This window comes from Lolium rigidum, chromosome 6 (assembly GCF_022539505.1).
Source record: "Lolium rigidum isolate FL_2022 chromosome 6, APGP_CSIRO_Lrig_0.1, whole genome shotgun sequence".
NCBI lineage: Eukaryota > Viridiplantae > Streptophyta > Magnoliopsida > Poales > Poaceae > Lolium > Lolium rigidum.
Window position 1 is genome coordinate 251,910,981 of NC_061513.1, and position 22,106 is coordinate 251,933,086.

At 49.5% G+C, this 22,106-nt stretch overlaps 1 protein-coding gene across 1 annotated transcript; it reads left to right on the forward strand.

Annotated features, from left to right (window-relative positions):
• Nucleotides 1-1,086: 1,086 nt before the first annotated feature.
• LOC124668026 lies at nt 1,087-10,126 on the forward strand. Its single transcript, XM_047205229.1, has 3 exons — nt 1,087-2,197; nt 3,568-3,665; nt 10,090-10,126. The coding sequence occupies exons 1-2, from the start codon at nt 1,087-1,089 to the stop codon at nt 3,627-3,629; spliced, it is 1,173 nt and encodes a 390-aa protein (XP_047061185.1). The 3' UTR covers nt 3,630-3,665; nt 10,090-10,126.
• Nucleotides 10,127-22,106: the final 11,980 nt, after the last annotated feature.

Consider the following 22,106-nt stretch of genomic DNA (forward strand, 5'->3'; position numbering starts at 1 on the left):
GAAGATGCTGATATCTGTGGCCAAAATGGCCTTCTTCATGCCGGTGTGCTCCCGTAAGTTTCCAACCTCCATTGGGAGGCCCTTTTACAACTCAGACGCTAAGAGGCTCGCCAGGCCGGAGGCAAGTGGCTTCGTCCCCGTTTTCGTCCATGGTTGCAGCGTGCCGAGCTCTCTGCTCCGCGGTGCGGAAGAGGATGGACTAGATTGTAATCTCAAATCTTTTAGCAAGGTCCTTTCTACAAATACTAGGGATTCATGTGTAATTTTCTCATTTCTTGGGGTCCTTTGTAACAATCTTGTTCCCCCGCTCGTATTTTAATGAAAGGTTCGAGCCCCTCCTGGGGCACTCCGCTGTTTAAAACAAAAAAAAAGCGCTAGACACAATAGAAATCTCAAAAGATAGAGAAGATTGACTTGCTACTTTCATACTCAATTCAATGGAATTATTTGATCTTAAAAAAGATCTTCTATAATTTCGCACATACAAAGTAATTTCTTGATTTCGTCGAGTCATTAATACCATCGACCTCTTCTCCTGAACGAAACAAACTACAGTAGTGACCAGTGTACTTTACTCTTTCTCTAAAGAGAATATTCTGGACATGTACTCGTGAACCTGATATTACTTAGTCTAGGATTAAGTTATATAGTGTACCGAGTCAGAAGGGGTTGTTTCCTTCATACTGTTCATTCGGTACTTTTTATTTTTGTCTAAGCTACCGTACATACTTTTGAATGTGAGAATGAAAAATGGCACGCATGTACCTTTTTTTTTTGAGACAAGGCACGCATGTACCTATACGTGTATCCTTTACATGCAAAAACTTTTGTCTGAAATTAATACCGATTTTTAGGCCTTCCCTTTATCAGGTGCTATGAACTCGGGACCAGGCACCTATTTTGGAAATTATCGTGGGCTTTTTGCTCTACTCAAGAAAGAAATTGGGCTTTAGTGATCCATTCTTACTCGTGATTTTTTCCCTCACTTAGTCTTCTTTGGGCCGACACACTTCACTTCACTCCCCACCGTGGTCTCTGGTTCGAGTCCACCAGCTGACCACACGAGCGAGCAAGCTCTAGGGCGAGATGAGCAGCAGCCGCCGCCGCCGCCACACCCGCTCGCCGGCCGTCGGGCCCCTGGATGACGACGACCTCCTCTGCGAGATCCTCCTCCGCCTCCCTCCGCAGCCTTCATCACTTCCGCGGGCCTCCGCCGTCTGCAAGCGCTGGCGCCGCCTCGTCTCCGACCCCGGCTTCTTCCGCCGCTTCCGCCTCCGGCACCGCCGCAATCCGCCCCTCCTCGGCTTCTTCGACAAGTACGGAGTTAGTCCCTTCCGTTCTACCCTGGAGGCCCCCAATTGCATCCCTCCCGGGCGCTTCTCCTTGCAGCGTGACGACGACTACGACCGCTCCATATCCCTTGGATGTCGCCATGGTCTCTTCCTCATCTTCCTCACGAAGCACCGCCAAGTTCTGGTGTGGGACCCCGTCACCGGCGACGAGCACCGCATCGCCGTTCCCGCGGCGTTCGATGAAGACAAAACCATGGGCCTGGTCAATAGCGCGGTGCTTCGCCCTGCCGAAGAGGACCCGCACTTCCAGATGGTCTTGGCGGTGGCGGACGACAAGCAGCAAGCGCTCGCCTGCGTTTACTCGTCAAAGACAGGCCTGTGGGGAGATCTCATCTCAACGCCACTTCCATACGAGGATAATGGGAGCCCTATTCCCACACTGGTTTTTACTGACGATTCTGTGCTAGCCGGAGATTCCCTTTACTGGAAACTTGTTGGGAATCTATATGGAATTCTAAAATTTGATCTGGTGAAGCAGAGCCTCGCTGCGATGCGGGTGCCACTGGATATGTGTGGTGTGGGCAGATGCTTCAAGATTATGCGGGCCGAGAGTGGTGGGTTGGGTTGCCTCGTACTGTCATACGACTGCGCTGTCCAGTTGTGGAAGAGGAAGACCGATTGTGATGGTGCTTCTTCGTGGGGGCTTGCAAGAACTATTGAACTGGACAAGCTACTTCCCGTGAAATCCGTATGCTTACAAGGGATTGCTGAGGAGAATAATGTGGTGTTTCTCTGGAACACGATTGGCGTCTTCATGGTCCATCTTCAGTCATTGAAGTTCAAGAAGCTTTTCGAAACCAACATCATTTCTTCCTATCATCCATTCGAAAGTGTCTATGCTGCAGGTAATAACATGCATTACATTGCTTATACAGGAACAACCAAGTTACTGTTTGCTGCTTCATGACCTCTTGGCATATAGTGATGATGTTCTGCAATGTTCTATTCTGATGTCACTGTGGTGGCTTTTAATATAATGATTGATTGACTACGATCTAGAAAAAAATCTGTTAGCGGCATGTGTAATTTACTTTATGTTCTGTAGCTAGGTGGTTTCCGATATATGGATATCCATACAAGAAACGAATCATTACATTGTTTGGCAAAATAAACAATGATTAGTCAGATTGGCAATTATCTAAAATATTTGTTTTAAATTTCATCATGGCCTGCCTTTAATGCAATAGTAGTCTAAGGGTAGTGTTTGTGCATAGATGCAGTCCCATTTACTTTTACTGATGACATGCACAATGGTTGTAGGAACTAGCATGAACCAACTAAAGTGCCTGCCTTAGTTTGGAAGCTCAATTTGTCCTAGTTATATTTCTTTCATCTAGTTTTTTTTTTTTGTCTCTGTTCATATTGTTAAAAAAAGGGCGTACCCAGTGCTGAGAGCTCCCGCACTGTGCGGGGTTTGGGGAAGGTGTTAGTGCCAAGCCTTACCCTCACAAAGTGCAATGTGAGGAGACCGCGACTCGAACCTGGGACCTCTCGGTCACAGGTTCATATTGTTAATAGCCTTAAATCCACAATAACCGATTGGCTCTAAATTTAGGATAATTGTTCATTAATCCCTTGTAGGACTCCCCTGCATGTGGCATATCCATTTGTACCAGGAAAAAATAATAATTTTGGTGTTCTATTTCATCTTTCCATGCTAAATTTATTCAAAGATAACTTGAATCATGATCACTTATGTTGCCATGGTTTGTTAGTATGTGGTTTTTTTCAGCATAGCTCTGGACAAATTTTCCGTTCTGAGCAGCTAATAGTATGAGTATATGCTGTTTTTCATTTTTAAGGTATTGATGAGTAATTGAGTATATGTTGTTTGGGGATATTTAGTAAATTAGACAGTAGGTGTGTTATGTTTATCTGTTACTATTGTTGTATCAAAACTGAGTTGTTTTTCCCTATGGATTTATCTAACTACCTCGTTGATTTATCCTCGTTTTTGTTTGTCTTCCGTTGAGATATCACTGTGTCTCGTGCTTGGGATTTTGACCCAAATTTCCCTCTTCTGGTTTATTGATAGCTGACACTGGTTACAGGCTTACAGCGTAGGGCTCTCGTTATAGCGGGTTAGGGAATATGAAAGGTTGAGAGGCATCATAAAGATAGGGCAAACAGCCTTGAGCTCCTTTACCTTAGCCTTGCTTTGTTGGCCGTGTACTCTGACCCACATGACACATTGTTTGACTTCTTGTGCTTATAGGAACATGCGTTGGTGGTGGACACGATGGGAATAAGCTTTTGCTCAATACGCAAGAGGATTAATTGTTGGATATGCTATTTGATCTATTGGTTGAGCAAGTAAGGTTATCTTCTACTGATGTTCTACCCCCTCTATATTCAGGATGTGCTCTTTTGTTTGCCCTCCTTTGCATCCAGCTTCCTTGCTTTTAAGTTTACCTCCTTAGTAGTTGGTAGAACCAGCGTGTCTACCAGGCCTCGGACGGAGGTTGTAGGGGAAGGAGGCGACGGCGTGCGTGCGGAGGCGAGGGCGCCGGCGGCAGGGCGCCGTCACGCGGCGTGGGGAGAGGCGGCGTACACGGCAGGGAGGCGGCTAGGGTTTGGGAACTCCGACTCGTGAGGGAGTCGGCAACAAAAGATGTTTATTGCTTGCCCGATCTTGTCTATTACAACTCGTATTTATAAGAGAAACCGCAAAACCCTAATCCGCTAATTGGGCTAAGCCCCTAACTAAGCCTCGGCCGGTCGGGCCGCTGGGCCCCTCCGGCGGTAGACCAGACCGGTCATAACATCTCTCCCCGCCTGCGCAAACAGCTCGTCCTCGAGCTGGTAGTCTGGATAATGTTGCTGGAACTCCTCACGTGGTTCCCAAGTCGCCTCTTCCTCGGAAAGGCCCTCCCACTGCACCAACAAGTGCCAAATATCACGACGTCGCTGAGCGCGGAGCACCTTGGCTGGGCTGGGCAGCAGACGACCCTCTGCCGTCGGCGGAAGTGGCGGAGTGGCCACCGGCGGAGCACCGCGATAGGGCTTCAGCAGCTCCACGTGGAAGACGTCGTGAATGCGGGTCCCCTCGGGCAACTGAAGTCGGTACGCCAAGGTCCCAATCCGCTCCATGATGACGAAGGGCCCTGCATAGCGCGGACCAAGCTTGCGCTTGGCACGCGGGTCGAGGGATCGGCGAGAGCGGTGCAACCGGCGAAGCCACACCCGATCACCCACCGCGTATTCAACCTCGCGGTGACGCCCGTCATAGTAGTGCTTGGCGACCTGCCGAGCCCGGACAAGACACCGCCGCACCTCGGCCGGCATCTTGTCGCGGGCGCGGATGAGCTCGCCGGCCTGCCTCCGTCCGCGCCGTCGCCGGGTCCACCGGCGGAATAGGCGGCGGTGGCCGACCGTAGACCACCTCGAATGGCGTAGCGCGCAGCGCGGAGTGGTAGGAGGTGTTGTAGCGATACTCGCCCATGCAAGCCAATCCACCCAAGCGCGAGGGCGATCACCTGTAACACAGCGCAAATACATGGCGATCACCTTATTGACCACCTCGGATTGGCCGTCCGTCTGAGGGTGGAACGCCGTGCTGAATCGGAGTTGGACCCCGGCCATGCGGAAGAGATCCCGCCATACATGCCCCGTGAACACCGGATCCCGGTCACACACGATGGATGAGGGAAACCCGTGTAGGCGGACGATGCCGTCGAAGAAGGCGCGGGCCACCGATGATGTCGTGTAGGGATGGCCCAGCGCGATGAAGTGGGCGTACTTGGAGAAGCGGTCAACCACCGTGAGGATGACAGACTTGCCGCCCACCTTCGGAAGGCCCTCGATGAAGTCCATGGAGATGTCGGCCCACACCTGCGAGGGAACGTCGAGCGGCTGCAAGACGCCGGCCGGGCGCAAAGTCTCCGTCTTGTTGCGCTGGCACGTCTCACATGAACGCACCCAATCCTGGACCATGGCCTTATCGCCAGGGACGTAGAAGTCCGCGCGCAGACGGTGGAGTGTCTTTTGGACACCCTCATGACCCGCGGAATGCGCCAAGAGCAGCACCTGGTGGCGGAGGTCCTCGTGGTCAGGGACGAACACGCGGTGGCCGTGGAGGAGAAGACCGTCGACGAAGCACCAGGGTTCGTCCAGCTCACCCGCGTCGAGCTGCTGCCGCAGCAGCTGGGCGTCCGGCGCGGACGCGGTCGCCTGGCGGAGGCGGTCGAAGAGGGCGAAGGAGGGCCCCGAGCGGATGCAGAGCAGGCGTCCTTCCGAGGCTCCCTCAGTAGCGTCGGGATCGGTGTCGCGGCGGGACAAGGCGTCGGCCACCGTGTTGAGGCGCCCAGGACGGTACTCCACCGTGAAGTCGAAGCCAAACAGCTTGCTGATCCACCGGTCGTCGGGGCACCGTCGATAGCCGCCGGTCCAAGAGGAACTTAAGACGCGTAGTGGTCCGTACGTACGCGGAACGAGCGCCCCCATAAGTAGGGACGCCAGTGGCGGACGGCCTGGACCAAGCCAATGAGTTCTTGCTCGTACGCCGCAAGCTTGAGGTGGCGTGCAGCAAACGGCCGGCTGAAGTAGGCGAGCGGCCCGTCACCCTGGTGAAGGACGGCGCCGAACCCCGCCCCGGAGGCGTCGCAGTCGACGATAAACGGCCTGTCGAAGTCCGGCATCTGGAGGACGGGACCCGTCGTGAGGGCCCCCTTGAGGGCCTCGAAGGCAGCGGTAGCCTCGTCGTCCCACGCAAAGGCATCGCGCCGCAGCAGGCGCGTGAGGGGCGAGGCGATAAGGCCAAACTCCCGGATGAACTTCCGGTAGTATCCGGCGAGGCCCAGGAACCCGCGTAGGGCGCGTGGTGAACGCGGCGTCGGCCAGGCGGCGACCGCCGCCACCTTGTCCGCATCCATCGCCACCCCGTCGGCGGAGATGACGTGACCGAGATAGGCCACCAAGGTCGTCGCAAACGAGCACTTCGAGCGCTTAAGGTGAAGTCGATGCGCTCGAAGCTCGTTGAAGACGATGGCGATATGCTGCAGGTGCTCCGCCCATGACGTGCTGTAGATCAAAATATCATCAAAAAAACCAGCACAAAACGGCGTAAGTATGGGCGAAGTACGTCGTTCATCAGGGCCTGGAAAGTCGCGGGCGCGTTGGTGAGGCCGAAAGGCATCACCACGAACTCGAAGTGGCCATGATGTGTCCGGAACGCCGTCTTGGCGATGTCCTCCGGGTGCATGCGCACCTGATGATAGCCTGAGCGGAGGTCGAGCTTGGTGAAGAACCGCGCCCCGTGGAGCTCGTCAAACAGCTCGTCGACCACCAGGATCGGAAACTTGTCCTTGAGCGTGAGGGCGTTGAGGGCGCGGAAGTCGATGCAGAATCGCCACGTGCCATCCGACTTGCGCACCAAAAGCACCGGCGCGGAGAACGGGGACGTGGAGATCCTGATGATGCCGGCCGCCAGCATGAGCGCGCACTGGCGCTCCAGCTCGTCCTTCTGCAGCTGGGAGTAGCGGTATGGGCGTACCGCCACTGGCGCCGACCCAGGAAGCAGGTGGATGCGATGGTCACATGCTCGTGGGGGCGGCAGGCCCTGCGGCTCCTCGAAGATGGCGCCGTGCTGCTGCAGGAGGTGCGTCAGGAGGGGGTGCTCAGCGTCATCGGCCCCGGAGACGAGCTGAAGCTGCGGTGCGGGCGAGGCGCCCCCGAGATCCTCCTAGCGAATGTGGCGCCCATGGCGCCAGAAGGTCATCGTCAGGGCGTCGAAGTCCCAAAGGATGGGACCGAGCGTCCGCAGAAAGTCGACGCCAAGGATGAAGTCAAAGCAGCCCAAGTCGATGCCGGCGCACGTGATGACGAAGTGCTCGTCGCCGATGGTGAGGGGTACGTGCTGGGCCACCCCATGGCAGTGAAGGCGGTCACCGTTGGCCACGGTCACGCGGAGGTTATCCCCACCCGTCGGATGTAGCGCGAGGCGGCGCATAGTGGCGGCGGGGAGAAAGTTATGTGTAGACCCCGTGTCCAGTAGCGCCACCAGAGGCTCGCCCTGGATAGTGACCGGTAGCAGCATCGTCCGCTCGTGGCGGATGCCGGCGAGCGCGTGTAGCGAGACGACGAAGGCCGTGGCAGCCGCGTCGGGTGGCGCGGCCGCCTCGGAGGCGGCGTCAATCGGCCCGGTCGTCGAGTCACCCTCCTCCACGTCGACTGTCTCCAGGTAGAAGAGGCGGGGGCACACGTGGCCGGGCGTATATGGGTCGTCCCAGTTGAAGCAGAGCCCAAGGCGGCGACGTTCGAGCTGCTCGGCCGGGGTGAGGCGGCGGAACGTGCGCGTAGCCGCGGGGGCGGGGCCGGCCGGGCCAGGTGGGGCGGGGCGGGTGGCCGCCGCAGCCGTAGGAGGAGGCCGGGCGACGCGGGTGCCGCGGGACAGGGGCGCCTGCTGGACCGCCTGGGCGCGACGCTCATAGGCGCGCGCGTAGTGCATCGCCGTCTGGAGGTCCTGCGGGGCCTGGAGCTCAACATCGACGCGGATGTGGTCCGGAAGGCCGCCAATGAAGAGCTCGGCGCGCTGTTGGCCCGTCACGCCGGGCGCATGGCATGCGAGGGCCTGGAAGCGGTCGGCGAAGTCCTGCACCGTGGTGGTGAACGCCAAACGTCCAAGTTCCGCCAAGCGGCTGCCGCGGATCGGGGGACCGAAGCGGAGAAGGCAGAGCTCACGGAACCGGTCCCATGGGGGCATGCCACCCTCATCCTGCTCCAGGGAGTAGTACCACGTCTGGGCGGCACCGCGGAGGTGGTACGAGGCGAGCCACGTCCGGTCCGAAGCAAGGGTCCGCTGTCCCCGGAAGAACTGCTCGCACTGGTTGAGCCAGTTGAGGGGGTCCTCGACGCCGTCATACGTGGCGAAGTCCAGCTTGGCGTAGCGTGGGGGCGCGAGGCCGGCGGTGCCCTGGGCGGGGTACTCCGCGCGACCCGCGGAGGGCTCCGCGAAGCGCGAGTGCGTCGGGTCCGGGAAGGACGGGCGCGGAGGGTCCCCGGCGGTCGTGTAGACGGGGGAAGGCGCTGGTGCGGCCGAGTAGACAGGCGGGGGCTCCGTCGCGGTCACCCACGCCGGAAGCCGGGAGGGCGACGGCGGGAACTGCACCCGCTGGATGGGCACGCCCTGGGGCAGCGATGCGGGGCCCGCGCTGGGGGCCGGTTGCCACGGCGCCCACGGCGGCAGAGGCGGCGAGGCCGAGGGCTGCACAGGCACGCCCTGGGCGGATGAGGCCGCCGGCGCGGCCGGGTATGCGGCGAGGGGCGGCGGCAGGGGTGGGGCGGTCATCCCCTGCGTGCCGATCAAGTACAGGCGGATGCCCTGGACGGCGGTGGCGAGGTCGCGGATGGCCGTCGAAAGCTCCTGCTGCGAGAGGAGGGGCGCGGCGTCGGCGGCAGCCGCCAGGGGCGCCGCGTCGCCCGTGGAGGGTGGCGGCAGGTGCGCGGCGGCGGTGGAGGCCGGCGGCGTCTCGGAGGTGGCGGCGGGGGTGGTGGCGGTGGGCTGGCCGACGACATGATCGAAACTGAGGTCTCTGATACCAAATTGGTAGAACCAGCGTGTCTACCAGGCCTCGGACGGAGGTTGTAGGGGAAGGAGGCGACGGCGTGCGTGCGGAGGCGAGGGCGCCGGCGGCAGGGCGCCGTCGCGCGGCGTGGGGAGAGGCGGCGTACACGGCAGGGAGGCGGCTAGGGTTTGGGAACTCCGACTCCTGAGGGAGTCGGCAACAAAAGATGTTTATTGCTTGCCTGATCTTGTCTATTACAACTCGTATTTATAAGAGAAACTGCGAAACCCTAATCTGCTAATTGGGCTAAGCCCCTAACTAAGCCTGGCCGGTCGGGCCAGTGGGCCCCCTCCGGCGGTAGACCAGACCGGTCATAACACTAGTACTCCCCAAATTCCTACTAGTATGTAGTCTGAGCTCTTTTTCCTCTAGCTCCTCCAATGACGGATTACATAGGACCCTTCCCCATTCCCTGTTCTTGCATATATTCGTGTCTTCCCAGAGATGAGAATCTTGTCATTCCAAGTAATAGAAAATGAACAACTAACCATTTACTTTGATTTGGAGATATATTTCTGGTTTTGCTTTACTCGCTGCGCCGCCTGTGACTTGTTTTCTTCTGGCTATGGTTCTATGAAGTATTCAAGTCCTAGTATCATTTGCATGAAGTAAATTAATTGTTAACTATCAATACCTGAGCACCTGATTTCAAATTTCCCTTTGTTTATACTGACATATAAGTATGTGATTTCACATTGCTGCTTATTTTGGATCATTGTAACAGATAGTGAACTAATGAATATACCAATACTTGAAAAGTATGTTTTCATTAAACCTTTTACTGTTGTTTATTGTTGCACTTGAAGTTATTCTAGTTTTATGGGTGATTATTCTGGTTTTAAAATGTTTGATTAAAAATTCTCTTCATATTCCAACTCCATGACACCATGAGTTCCTCATTTTCCCATTGTTCTCTTAACTTCTACCAGGCTAGATGTAGCCGAAAACTGCTAAATTAGCGGTTATAGCGTGGCACCACACCTACAAATTATGTAACTGCTTTATGTTTCTAATGTTTGTTTTGCCTAATAATGCTAAAATCATTTATTTATGGTGCTTTTAGCACAGTTTGCACAGTAGTGCGAGTCATACAAAATTAATGAGAATAACTTCTATGGCATTTCCAGATTGTGTAGTACAGTTTGGTTTGACTGGTGGTTTTGCTTGCTCTGCAGGTATCTGGCCAGAGTTACCTTCTAGTCGCTCAGATGCAAAAATGGATTCTTTCTGTATTTCGACTCAGAGATTGACTCTATGTGGTATGCAGCGGTCAGCTTTGAAGTCCACTTGTAGACGTCTAATTCGACAACTTCTGCCTATGATCTAATTTCTGTAGACATTAGTGAACTTGTAGCAAGGTTGAAAACATATTGACTTTCTTGGATTAAAATTCGTACTCAAATTGTGGTTCCTTTGATTTGCCGTGGTTCAATCAAGCATGTTTGGCAAGCTCGCTTGTGAACTGATCCTGCAGGGAGGTTCCAGCATGTGTTTTAGTGTGTGGGCAGTGTGTGAGTTTGACTATCTTCCTTTGTTGTATTAGGTAGGGAGGTTTAAACATCAGAATGTTGCTTATGTTCCATGATGCTTCTTTCCAACTAATGAGAATGAAAATGTTGAACCGCACAGCTAGGGAGTTGGAAAGAAGCTCAAGTTTGTTGAATCGCGCCTGCATAAATAGGCGTTCCACTTCTATTTTAGATTGTTTGAGATGCTTAGAAGTGTTAAGGCTGCTTCCTCGCAGAACAGGCATCGGTAAATAAAAGTCAAAGCAACATAAGCATGGATTTGCCTCTGAACATTGATTTTAAGTTTCAACATCTTGTATCAGTAGTGTGTGGATCAGGCACATATTATTACCAAGGCTACATGTTAGGCATCCTAATGCCATTGTCTAAGAAAGGCTACCAGGTCACTTTGTTAACAGTTGCTGTCAAAGACGACCTTGGAATCTATCTTATTTCCTTGGCATCGAAGTCCTTAAGCAAGACGATGGCATCTCACTCGCTCGGTTGAAATATGATTCTGACCTGCTGCGTCGAGTAAACATGCTGGAATGCAAGACCATCTCTGCGTCAGATAGGCTCAGTAAGATGAGTTGGAAAGTGTTAGCTGATGATGAATCTGACTTGTTTGCTAAAGCGGATTGGTTGATCGTTGACATATATCTCCAAGACTTCATGTGTTTATTTGCAAGAAATCTCATGTCGGTGCTTGCTTGTAGTGTAGTCAGAGTAAGGGCTCTTGGTCTTGAAGGAGTGATGAAGATTACACCTGTAGGATGTGATCACTGCGCTGATGTACTACCCCCCTACCCCCCGCGTCCCCACCTCCTCCCTCCCTTGCCTCGCCGCCGCCGGAGGAGGGCCGGCAAAGCCGCGCGCACCCCGAGGAAGGTGGCGGCGGGGCATTCTTCCCTCCCGCGTCCCCTGGCGAGAGGGAGCTCGCTCGGGTCGCTTGGGTGCGGCGGCGTGCGGCGGGCGCGGCGGCGTGCTGCGGGCATGGCGGCGTGCGACGGGCATGGCGGCGTGCGACGGGCGCGGCGGCGCTTCTGGATGCGCGCGTGGGGGCCGTGCGGTTGCGGCGGTCGAGTGCGGCCGGGCCGGATCTAGGCCAGGCAGGCTAGCTCGGGGCGCGGGTGGTCTGGGCGTCGCGGCGGCGCTACCGGCAGGCCGACGCAGGGCCCCTGGCCGTGGAGGTGCTGCAGGTTTGCAGCGGCAGCTAGGTGGTGGTTGTTTGCCGGGGCGGCGACCCCGGGCAGCAGCGGCGTCATGGTGGGCGAGGTGGACGACGGTGATGGCATGCTGTTGGAGATATGCCCAAGAGGCAATAATAAAATGGTTGTTATTATATCTTTGTGTTTATGATAAATGTTTGCATCCCATGCTATTATTGTATTAACCGAAAATTGATACATGTGTGTTATGTAAACAACAAAGAGTCCCTAGTAAGCCTCTTGTATAACTAGCTTGTTGATTGATCATGGTTTCGTGATCATGAACATTGGATGTTGTTAATAACAAGGTTATGTCATTGGGTGAATGATATAATGGACATACACCCAAATAAGCGTAGCATAAGATCAAGTCATTAAGTTCAAACTTGCTATAAGCTTTCGATACATAGTTACCTAGTCCTTCGACCATGAGATCATGTAAATCACTTACACCGGAAGGGTACTTTGATTACATCAAACGCCATTGCGTAAATGGGTGGTTATAAAGATGGAATTGAGTATTCGGAAAGTATGTGTTGAGGCATATGGATCAAGAGTGGGATTTGTCCATCCCGATGACGGATAGATATACTATGGGCCCTCTCGGTGGAATGTCGTCTAATTGGCTTGCAAGCATGTGACTAGGTCACAACAGATGACATACCACGGTACGAGTAAAGAGTACTTGTCGGAAACGAGGTTGAACTAGGTATGGAGATAACGATGATCGAACCTCGGACAAGTAAAGTATCGCGTGACAAATGGAATCGGTATTGTATGTTAATGGTTCAGTTGATCACTGAGTTATCGCTGAATGTGTGGGAGCCATTATGGATCTCCAGGTCCCGCTATTGGTTATTGGTCGGAGAGGAGTCTCGATCATGTCTGCATAGTTCACGAACCGTAGGGTGATGCGCTTAAGGTTCGATGTTGTATAGTAGCTTCGAAATATGAGATGGAGACCAAATGTTGTTCGGAGTCTCGGATGGTATCCAGGACATCACGAGGAGGTTCGGAATGGTCCGGAGAATAATATTCATATAAGGGAAGTTATTTTCCGGGGTTCGGAAAAAGTTTCGGTGTTTGACCGGAGCTTCTAGAAGGTTTTAGAGGGCCACCAGTGGGCCCACCACCCATGGAGGGACCACATGGGCCAAGGGAGTGCAGCCTGGCCTAATGGGCTAGGGGCACCAAGCCCTCAAGGCCCAGCCGGCCAGCCCCCCTAGGGATAAGATCGAATCCCGGAGGATAAGATCAAATCCCTAAAATCGAGGGAGCAATTTTGGACGGGGAAGCAAACTTGGAAGGGGATGATTTTTGTTCCCCCCTTTCCTTCCGTGCGCTGGTGGGGCCCAAGGGGCTGACTTTCCCGCCCCTCCCTCTATAAATAGAGGAGAGGGGCTGCCGACCCCCTGACCCCTTCACACCAAAGTCTGGCTGCCCCCTCTCTTCCTCCATCATAATTCTGCTCCGGCTTGGCGAAGTCCTGCAGTTTTTCTCCTCCACTACCACCACCACGTCGTCGTGCTGCTGGGATTCCGAGGAGAGCTACCACACCTCCGCTGCCCGCTGGAACGGGGAGAGAACGGACTTCATCGACACCATACGCACAACCGAGTACGGAAGTGCTGCAGGATTGCAGCACGTGACGATCGACTACATCAACAATGAGATCTGATCTCGTAAGGCTTTGGATCTTCGAGGGTTAGTCTCTCATACATCTCGTTGCTTCGATCTTCATATATTAGATCTTGCTTCTTCCTAGATTGGATCTTGGTTTTTGTTCATGTTCACGGTAGAATTTTTTTGTTTTCTATGCACCGAACCCTACAGTGGTATCAGAGCCGTGTCTATGCATTGATCTGTTGCACGAGTAGAACACAATGGATTTGTGGACGTTTATGCTTTTGTTGTTTTTAGTTAGTGTACTTTGCATCTTGCGGGATGGTGGGATGAAGCGGCCCGGGCTAACTTTACATGACCGCGTCTCATGAGACTTGCTCCACGCTTGACATGCAACTTGTATTGCATAAGTGGCTTTGCGGGTGTCTGTCTCTCTCACCATAGTTAAGATTCAATTTACTCTTTCAATTGACAACATTAGTATCACCATTGCGGTTCATGTTCGTAGGTAGATTGGATCTTACTCGAAAACCCTAAACCACGTAAAATATGCAAACCAAATTAGAGGCGTCTAACTTGTTTTTGCAGGGTTTGGTGATGTGATATGGCCATGATGTGATGATGATTATATTTGATGTTTGAGATGTTCATTATTTATTATGGAAACCGGCAGGAGCCTAATTGTTGTCTTTAAATTTGTTAAGACCTACGTGTCTATTCATCATGCAATAGCTTTATTTCAAGTAGTTGTCATAGTAGCTATAAGTGATGGACAACCATGAGGCGGCGCCATGGACCTTGGTGCAATGCTGGTGATGATGGAGATCATGCTCGTGTGCTTTGGAGGTGTAGATCAAAAGCACAAGAAGAAAGGCCATATCATATCACATATTATGAACTGCATGTGATGTTAATCCTTTATGCATCTTATCTTGCGTAGATCGTGACGGTAGCATTATAAGATGATCCCTCACATTAATATCAAGATAATAAAGTGTTCTCCCCTCGTATGCATCGTTGGTAAAGTTCGTCGTTTTGAAGCATCTCGTGATGATCGGATGTGATAGATTCTACATTCACATACAACGGGTGTAAGCCATGTTGCACACGTGGAAATACTTGGGTTTGCTTGACGAGCCTAGCATGTACAGACATGGTCTCGGAACACAGGAAACCGAAAGGTTGAACACGAGTCATATCGATGATATGATCAACATGTTGATGTTCACCATTAAAGCTACACCATCTCACGTGATGATCGGATTTGGTGTAGTGACGATGGATCGTGTGCCACTTAACAACTATGAGGGATGTTGTATTAAGTGGGAGTTCATTAGTAATTAGATTAAAACTTGAACTAATTATCATGAACATAGCTGAATAGTATTTTGAATTAAATTTGTAGAATTGGCATCCGTTATCTACCATGCGCTAGTCTTGTAATTGAGATAGAAACACTGTTAATCTGACAAGTAACTTTACGGACTGGTACCGTATTGTTAAAGAATCAAGAAATGATTAAGTCCTATTGCGAAGTTTTGGTAAACCTCACATTGCTAATTCAAAAGAGCAATGGTTTCAATTAGTACCTAAAATCATCTTGTCTCCGTAAAGCTTGAAGTTCAAATCCGTTTGAAAAAAGTAAGGAGCTGAAAAGTTAGTTTTCAGAAATAAGCAAGGTGTGAGATATATGTGATATCTAAGACCTTAGTGCAAGATGATAGAATATAATTTAGTGAGACTACATAAACTCATAAGTTTTATGGGAATGTACGAAGTTTGAAGATGCTAGGCGTCCCGATCCTCCAACTAGTTGGACACTAACGATATTCGGATATCCATGAAGTGGTCGTCCTTAGTATGCACCATTGCTAAGACTCGTCGTTTCGAAGCATCACGTGATGATCGGGTGTTACAGATTCTACGTGTGCATACAACGGGTGCAAGCCAGGTTTGCACATGCGAATACTGAGGTTAAACTTTACGAGCCTAGCATGTACAAACATGGTCTCAGAAAGTCGTCATGATTTGATGGATAAAATTATGAGTGAAAATTTACATCACATTAAAAAGTTACTATAGTGAAATCTGGAACACACTTGTCATGTGATGATCAACTTCAAAATAAGAACCTCAAAGTTATTGGTATTTGACCAACAGACCTAGAAGTTATTGAAGGTGAAGTGTTTTCTGAAAATGAGAAAAGCTAAAACAGAAGCTACAAAAGATTTTGGCAGAAAGAAAGAAAAGACTAGAAGGTCTAGCTCAGGTGTATATAGATGATATACATGTTATGAATGTATTCTTTGTTTGGTCACATAGTAAAATTCTTGAGTATTTGTACCATATTGGTAGGTATGTGGTGTCATACAAAACAACGCAATACAAGAATACAATAGCCTAAGTGACTGACAAGGAATATGGTAGGAATGCACGTCTGGAACAAAATAAAGTGTTATTGTGTTCGTCGTTGGCATTCTACCTAGCCCTTCAGATTTATAATAAAGAACTTTATAATTGTTATTTTGTTCTGGTTAAATGAAAACAATTGGTTGTTCAAATTATGATAGTATTCCATGTACGATGAATAAGTTATTATAAATCTTTATGGTGAAGCACACATGCATAACACTGACGCTAAAATGCCATAAGGCAAATGATGTGAATTCCACTTATTAGTGGAACCGCCATTTAGAGGTCATGTTAGAAAGAAACGCATGAAGGAACTCCATGCAAATGGATTTTTGGAGTCATTCGATTTTTGAAACGTTTGGCGCTTGCAAATCTCTTCTAGAGAATGACTGAAATACGGTTCATAGGCCAAGAGTTGAACGGGCAACTAACTTAGTGGAAACATAAATGATGATGTATGTGGTTCATTGGGCATAGTTGTGTGCGGGAGATTATTCTACTTCATGAAAACTTCCAACAATAAATTGAGTGTATATATAAAGATATATATTCGATAAGGAAGAAGTTTGAAATATTTGAATAGATTCAAATAAATTTCAGCATGAAGTGGAAATCATCGTAATAGAAAAGTCAAATATCTATGATTGGATTATGGTGGAAATATTTGAATTACGAGTTTTAGCGAACATCTAAGAGAGTTATGAAATTGTTCTACAACTCACGTTTCTTGGAGTATCATAGTGATGATGGAGTATCCGAGAGACGTATCCAAACCTTGTTGGGTTAATGATGAGATAAAATAAAATAACGCCATTATATTTTTGTGGATTATGCTTTAGAGACTGCCGCTTTACACTAAATAGGGCGTCATCATAATCCGTTGAAATGACACCATATGAGTTATGGCATGGGTATAAACCCTAATAGTCTTTTCTTAAATTTTGGTATGCGGAGCATAAGTAAATAAGTTTACAACCAAAATCGGATGAATGTCTTTGTTGGTTATCCCGGAGAATTGATTGAGAATTCTTTCCACTATGGAGTCAAAGACAAAAGTGTTTGTCGATGTTTCTTACTTATTTCCAAGAATTTTTTTCTAGCGAAGTATTTGAGTGGGAGAACAATGGAACTTGATAAGGTTTATGAACCTGAGCATGATGATCAGAGTAGCGTAGCATCGGAAATGTTTCCGGAAGCAGCCACGATGATCATAGCTCCCATGTCTACAAAGAGTTATAGTCATGGAGATCGAAGTACCCATTGAACCTTGTAGGTGTGGTTTACTTTGTGATCAAATAAATGATTTGTGGACAAAGGATTGATTTTGAACAATAATGAACCAACTACATATAAAGAAGTTATGATGGACCCTGACTCCGTTAAAATGGCTAAGTGCCATGAAATCCAAGATAGATGAATACTTTCTTGAAAGTAAAAAGACCTATAAAATTGATGGACTTGGATGCAATATCCTTGAAGAAGCTCGACTTGTCGAAACGTTGTTTACAACAAAGTTCAAAGAGTTGACTACAATAAGATTAGATCTTCCGTAGTGATGTTTATAGTCTATGTGGATTATTCTATTAATCACTGCATATTTCTTTTACGATATATGTTAGTAGGATGGCAAAAATACATTCCTTACCAGAAGTGTGTATTAAGGATGTATACTAGATACAACCAAGAGTTTTGCTGGTCCGTGGAATACTAGATAGGTATACAAACTTCAATTGGATGAAGTGAGTATCGCGGAGTTGGAATCTTCACCGGATGAAATAGTCAAAGAGTTTTTTATTTCATCAGAAACGATGAAGATGCTTGCATTTGCAAGAAATTAAGTGGGAGCGCTGAGACATAGTTATAATATTATATGTGGATGACATATCATTGATTATAAATGATGTAATTATGTACTTGATGTGAATAAAAGGTTTCATTGAGTATTAACTTTAATGAAAGGATATGGACTAAAACATATTTAGCATTAAGATCTATGAAGATAGATTGAATCGCATAGTAAGTTTAAGTCAAAGTACACAGAATGAATATTGAAACAGTTCAATACGAAAACGTTAAGAAGGCGTTCTTTTCCATGTGAAGGTTTAACAAGACTTGAGTGTATTTGACACTCAATGAGCAAAAACACATGAGTGATTTTAGATCACAAATAATATGTACAAAATCAGATGTCATGTGCTCTAAAATGTTACGAGCATATACCAGAATGATTCATGTAATGATCATTGGACAACGGTAAATATATCCGTGAGTGCTTTAGAAGAACCAAGGATATATATAGTTTTGTATGGGGTAATGACAAACAAATCGCTGTAAGGTGTTGCACCGATATTAGTTTGGTCACATATAAAAATAAAGTTCAATCTCAATTAGGCTAAGTGTTGATTAAAAGGTAGCACAATGAGCTAGAAGACGTCTATGCTAGATTTAGATGAGTGTTCTAAATATTGTGACTGATTCTGCAAACGAAGGAAGAGTATTTTATTGTTTTGACAATGACCGAGAGTGTTTGAGTTGAGGAGTTCTTTGAGAAGTTGGTGTAGTTCCGATAGTGTCAAAACTTTGAAGCTATATTGTGTGTGACAATATTAGTGACATATTTCAGACCGCGAAATTAAGGTTCCACCAGAAGACCGAACATATACGATAAATGCCGACTCATTTGGAAAATGAGTGATGCGTGCAGACGCAAATGAATTGCAAAATACATACGTTTCTGAGTATGTCAGATTCGTTGACTGAAACCTCTCCGTGAGCAAAACATGATAAGCACCAGAAGGCCAAGGTGTTATATCTTTACAAATGTAAACTAGATTATTGACTCTAGTGCAAGTGGGAGGCTGTTGCCTGCCAAAACCCACCGGCGGGCAGCGACGAGCAACACGAAGAGCCGGGAGGCTTCCAAGACGGCTGGTGGGCCATGGTCCCTCGGTCAACGGCCCGCAATGCTCTGGCACACGTCCTGACGGTCGCAAGGGCGTGCCACCTGACCTATACCTGGTCAGGAAGGTGTTGGATCGCTTCGATTAGCTTCCTGCATGGTAGACACGTAAACATTAAATACGAGCCCGATCGGCTCTCAGGTTGCCCTGTGGATCGGCTCAGAGAGCCGATTGCCCCATGATTCACGTTGGATTTACGATGACATGGGGATCCTGCTTGATCAAAACAAAGCTAAACCAATCTACGACAATTTAGGGTTTTCACCGCATAACCGGAACGTCCTACGCGTAGTTGAGCCTAGCAGATACGAAAGATGATGGAAAACTACTCCTAAAAGAGGCCTAAGAACCCACATTAAGTCAATTCCCGGAACATCCCTTCTAGGAACGGCAAACCATACCTTACGCACTACGGATCGTTCAACCCGTTTGCAAGGCCTAACCATACGGATATCAAACTAATCCTTGAAGAACAAGGAGAAACTATAACAGATTGGATCTACTAAATAAAGAACAAGCAAGGTGCTGCCCTTACACCTAAGATAGGTGTAAGGGCAGCTAGATATCGAGGGACGGCATAGCTAAGCAGATATACAAGAAAAGCAACGATGCAAGCCCCAAAACATCTACGATAAGTAGTGTTGCTCGCCATCAACAAGGCTTCAGTACGAGCAACACCAGATAACGAATAAACCTATACTGCCTAGATCGCAAGATACAATCTAGGCAGCATGATGCTTACCCGGAAGAAACCCTCGAAACAATGGGTGGCGATGCGCCTAGATTGTGTTTGTTGTGAACGTGATTGTCCTCCTTTCTCAATAACCCTAGATACATATTTATAGTCCGTGGACTTTCTATCTTTGGAAATACACCTAACCGTGTACGAGCTAAACTCTATCTCTTAATTCTAAATGCGATCTACTATAATGTACAGATACACGGGCAATCTAGCCCAAACTCTCGTACAAGGCTGCTTCAGAGACGCTCCACGTGTATATCCTCCAAGCCCATCTCAATTACGGCCCATCTCCTGATTTGGCCAAAATCTGGTGATAACACATGCCCCCTGGTTTTGGTAATGATAATTTCAAACCACTATGTTTTTCCTTCGTAGGGTCATGTCGTGGCAGAGCAGAACCGCTTCAGTATCTTTCCATCATGATACCCTATCTTCTCAACTTCTGCACGATTGACAGTTTTGGCACCATGTTCCTCGGAAACCACCGTAACATTAAATCTCCACTATATCCCCTTTATTTAACCGCGTCGAGCAGTTCGCTTCTTCATCCCCTCGCTCCAAATTAGCCATCGGAAAACCCTCCTTCGCACGATGGACTCCTCCTCCTCCTCCTCGGCCTCATCGGGTCTTTCTTCCCTATCCTCTTCCTCTCGTGAGCCGACGCCGGAGTGGGGCTCGCTGGCGGCGCATGATATCCTCGCCCCAACGACGTGGGACAAGGAGGACCACGATTCCTCAGTTTGGTCCGAGGATGACAAGTCCTTGACCGACGGGGAAGACGACCTCCAATTCCTCGTCGATGGGGAGGAGGAGGCGGAGAGCGAGGACGACCGCTTCTCCTGGGACGACTTCACCTCCTCCGACGAGGAGGAGGAAGAGGAGGATGACACCTCCTCCGACGAGCCACCGGTGAAGCGCTTCCGCGCCGGGTCGGACGACGACAATGACGATGACGACGACAAGGAGGAAGAGGCCCCTGCCGAGGGCTACGACAGCAGCGACGAGGAGCTCGCCGGTAGCAGCGCCGACGGCAGCCACGACAACGCCGATGAGGGCAGCGACGGCCCTTAGACTAGGACTACTAGCATAGGACTAGTACTAGTAATCGGCTCTTTTGTTCTTCCTCTCCTGAGCAATCGGCTCTTCTTTGTAAAAATCCTCTTTATTAATGAAGAAAATGTTTCTATGTCAATTTTGCCTTCATACCGATTTTGCCGATTGTCAAAGCAAGTCAACGCGCAAAGAGCCGATGGCAGTGCATCGGCCTTCACCATAAAATGCGAGTAAGGCCAAATCAGTTGCCTATTTCAAACGGTAACCTGCAACCCTTGCCTGAAGAGTAAACTCAGATCCCCAAATCGCCGTTCGAACAAATCCAACTTACAGCCACGCAAATCTCAGATCTCAATCGCGCAGATTCAACTCCGCAGTGAACCCAATGGCGGAATCATCCAATGCCAACGCTACGGTTTCTGGCCTGAAGGTAATCCTCAACCGCTCCCCTCTATCCGAGCATAGCGTTAGAATTAGCAGCAAACACCTGAATTAATGTCTCATTCCGTCATTAATTTTTAGGTATCAGACATTCTGCTGCCGCATCCTTCTCTTCCAAATTCTCTCTGTCTTGGCCCTCGTTCCTCCGAAAGTCCTACCCATTTGATTCCATGCGAGGCCAATAGGATTCCCTTCGTGAACCAAAATTTAGATCTAACTTCTTGGGCCGACTGCTTACGAGCCTGGACTAATCCTCCTGAAGATTGGGTTTCATGGTACAAGAGAATATCCAAAACCCACCAAGCCACCTGGGAAACCACGGGGATAGCCGATGCTTTAGCTTTATCACTGTCTCCACTTGAGAAACACGAAAACCTTCTGAAAACCATCGGCTACTTTTGGTCTGATGCTTTGAATTGCTTCATGTTTGGCCATGGCCCCATGACACCAACCCTACTAGACGTGGCCATGATCACTGGTCTAGACATTGCATCCCCAAGCCCCTCTGCTTTTATGCTGCCAAAGGTCCCCTTCACACTCTCTTCCAAAACAGAGTGCACAAACTGGGGTGCTTATCTTCGACGCCACATGAAAAACAAAGGCCCTGTAACGGAAAAAGAACACACGGCCTTCCTGAATTTCTGGCTGGAGCATTTCATATTCTGTGGCCCTTCACTCGCTCCAACCAAGAACTATCTCTCATTGGCCTATGAACTCGCCAGAGGCACACAGCTGGGCATTGGCAAACTGTTCCTTGGAGAGGTCTATCGATACCTCCAACTAATGTCACGTCAAGCTTGTTTTCCCAAAAGACAGTCAAAACGAGGAGGTCCACTGGTGGTTTATTCAACTATGGGCTCAGCTTGTATTTCCAGAACCATGTCCCAAACTTTCCACCTTTGGCCACTTACACCTTTCCAGATATTAACGGGAAGCCAATCCGGTGCACAAACTACGGCCAAGCTCTATATAGCCTTCCAGGTAGTAGGCTGACCCTCAAGGAAGCATCGGAGTGGTTCAGAATTTTCTACCAAGGCCTGGACAAACCTCTCTTTTTTCCTTATACGGAGTCTGAAAATTTCGAAAATCCAGTCTCCTTCGGGCTAGACGGCTTTGCCGATGGCGCTGACACTCGGCAATTGTATTCCATCATGATCCGTCCCTGCTTCCTTCCAGTTGGCATGAGCACCTCAAATAGGATCATCAAACCTGGTTATGAGTCTTATCAGCCGATCGTAGCAGCCC

Coding starts and splice junctions, on each gene's coding strand:
- LOC124668026 (XM_047205229.1), top strand. CDS start 1,087: ATGAGCAGCAGCCGCCGCCGCCGCCACACCCGCTCGCCGGCCGTCGGG. Junction 2,198..3,567: donor CGAAAGTGTCTATGCTGCAG/GTAATAACATGC, acceptor TTGTGCTTATAG/GAACATGCGTTGGTGGTGGA.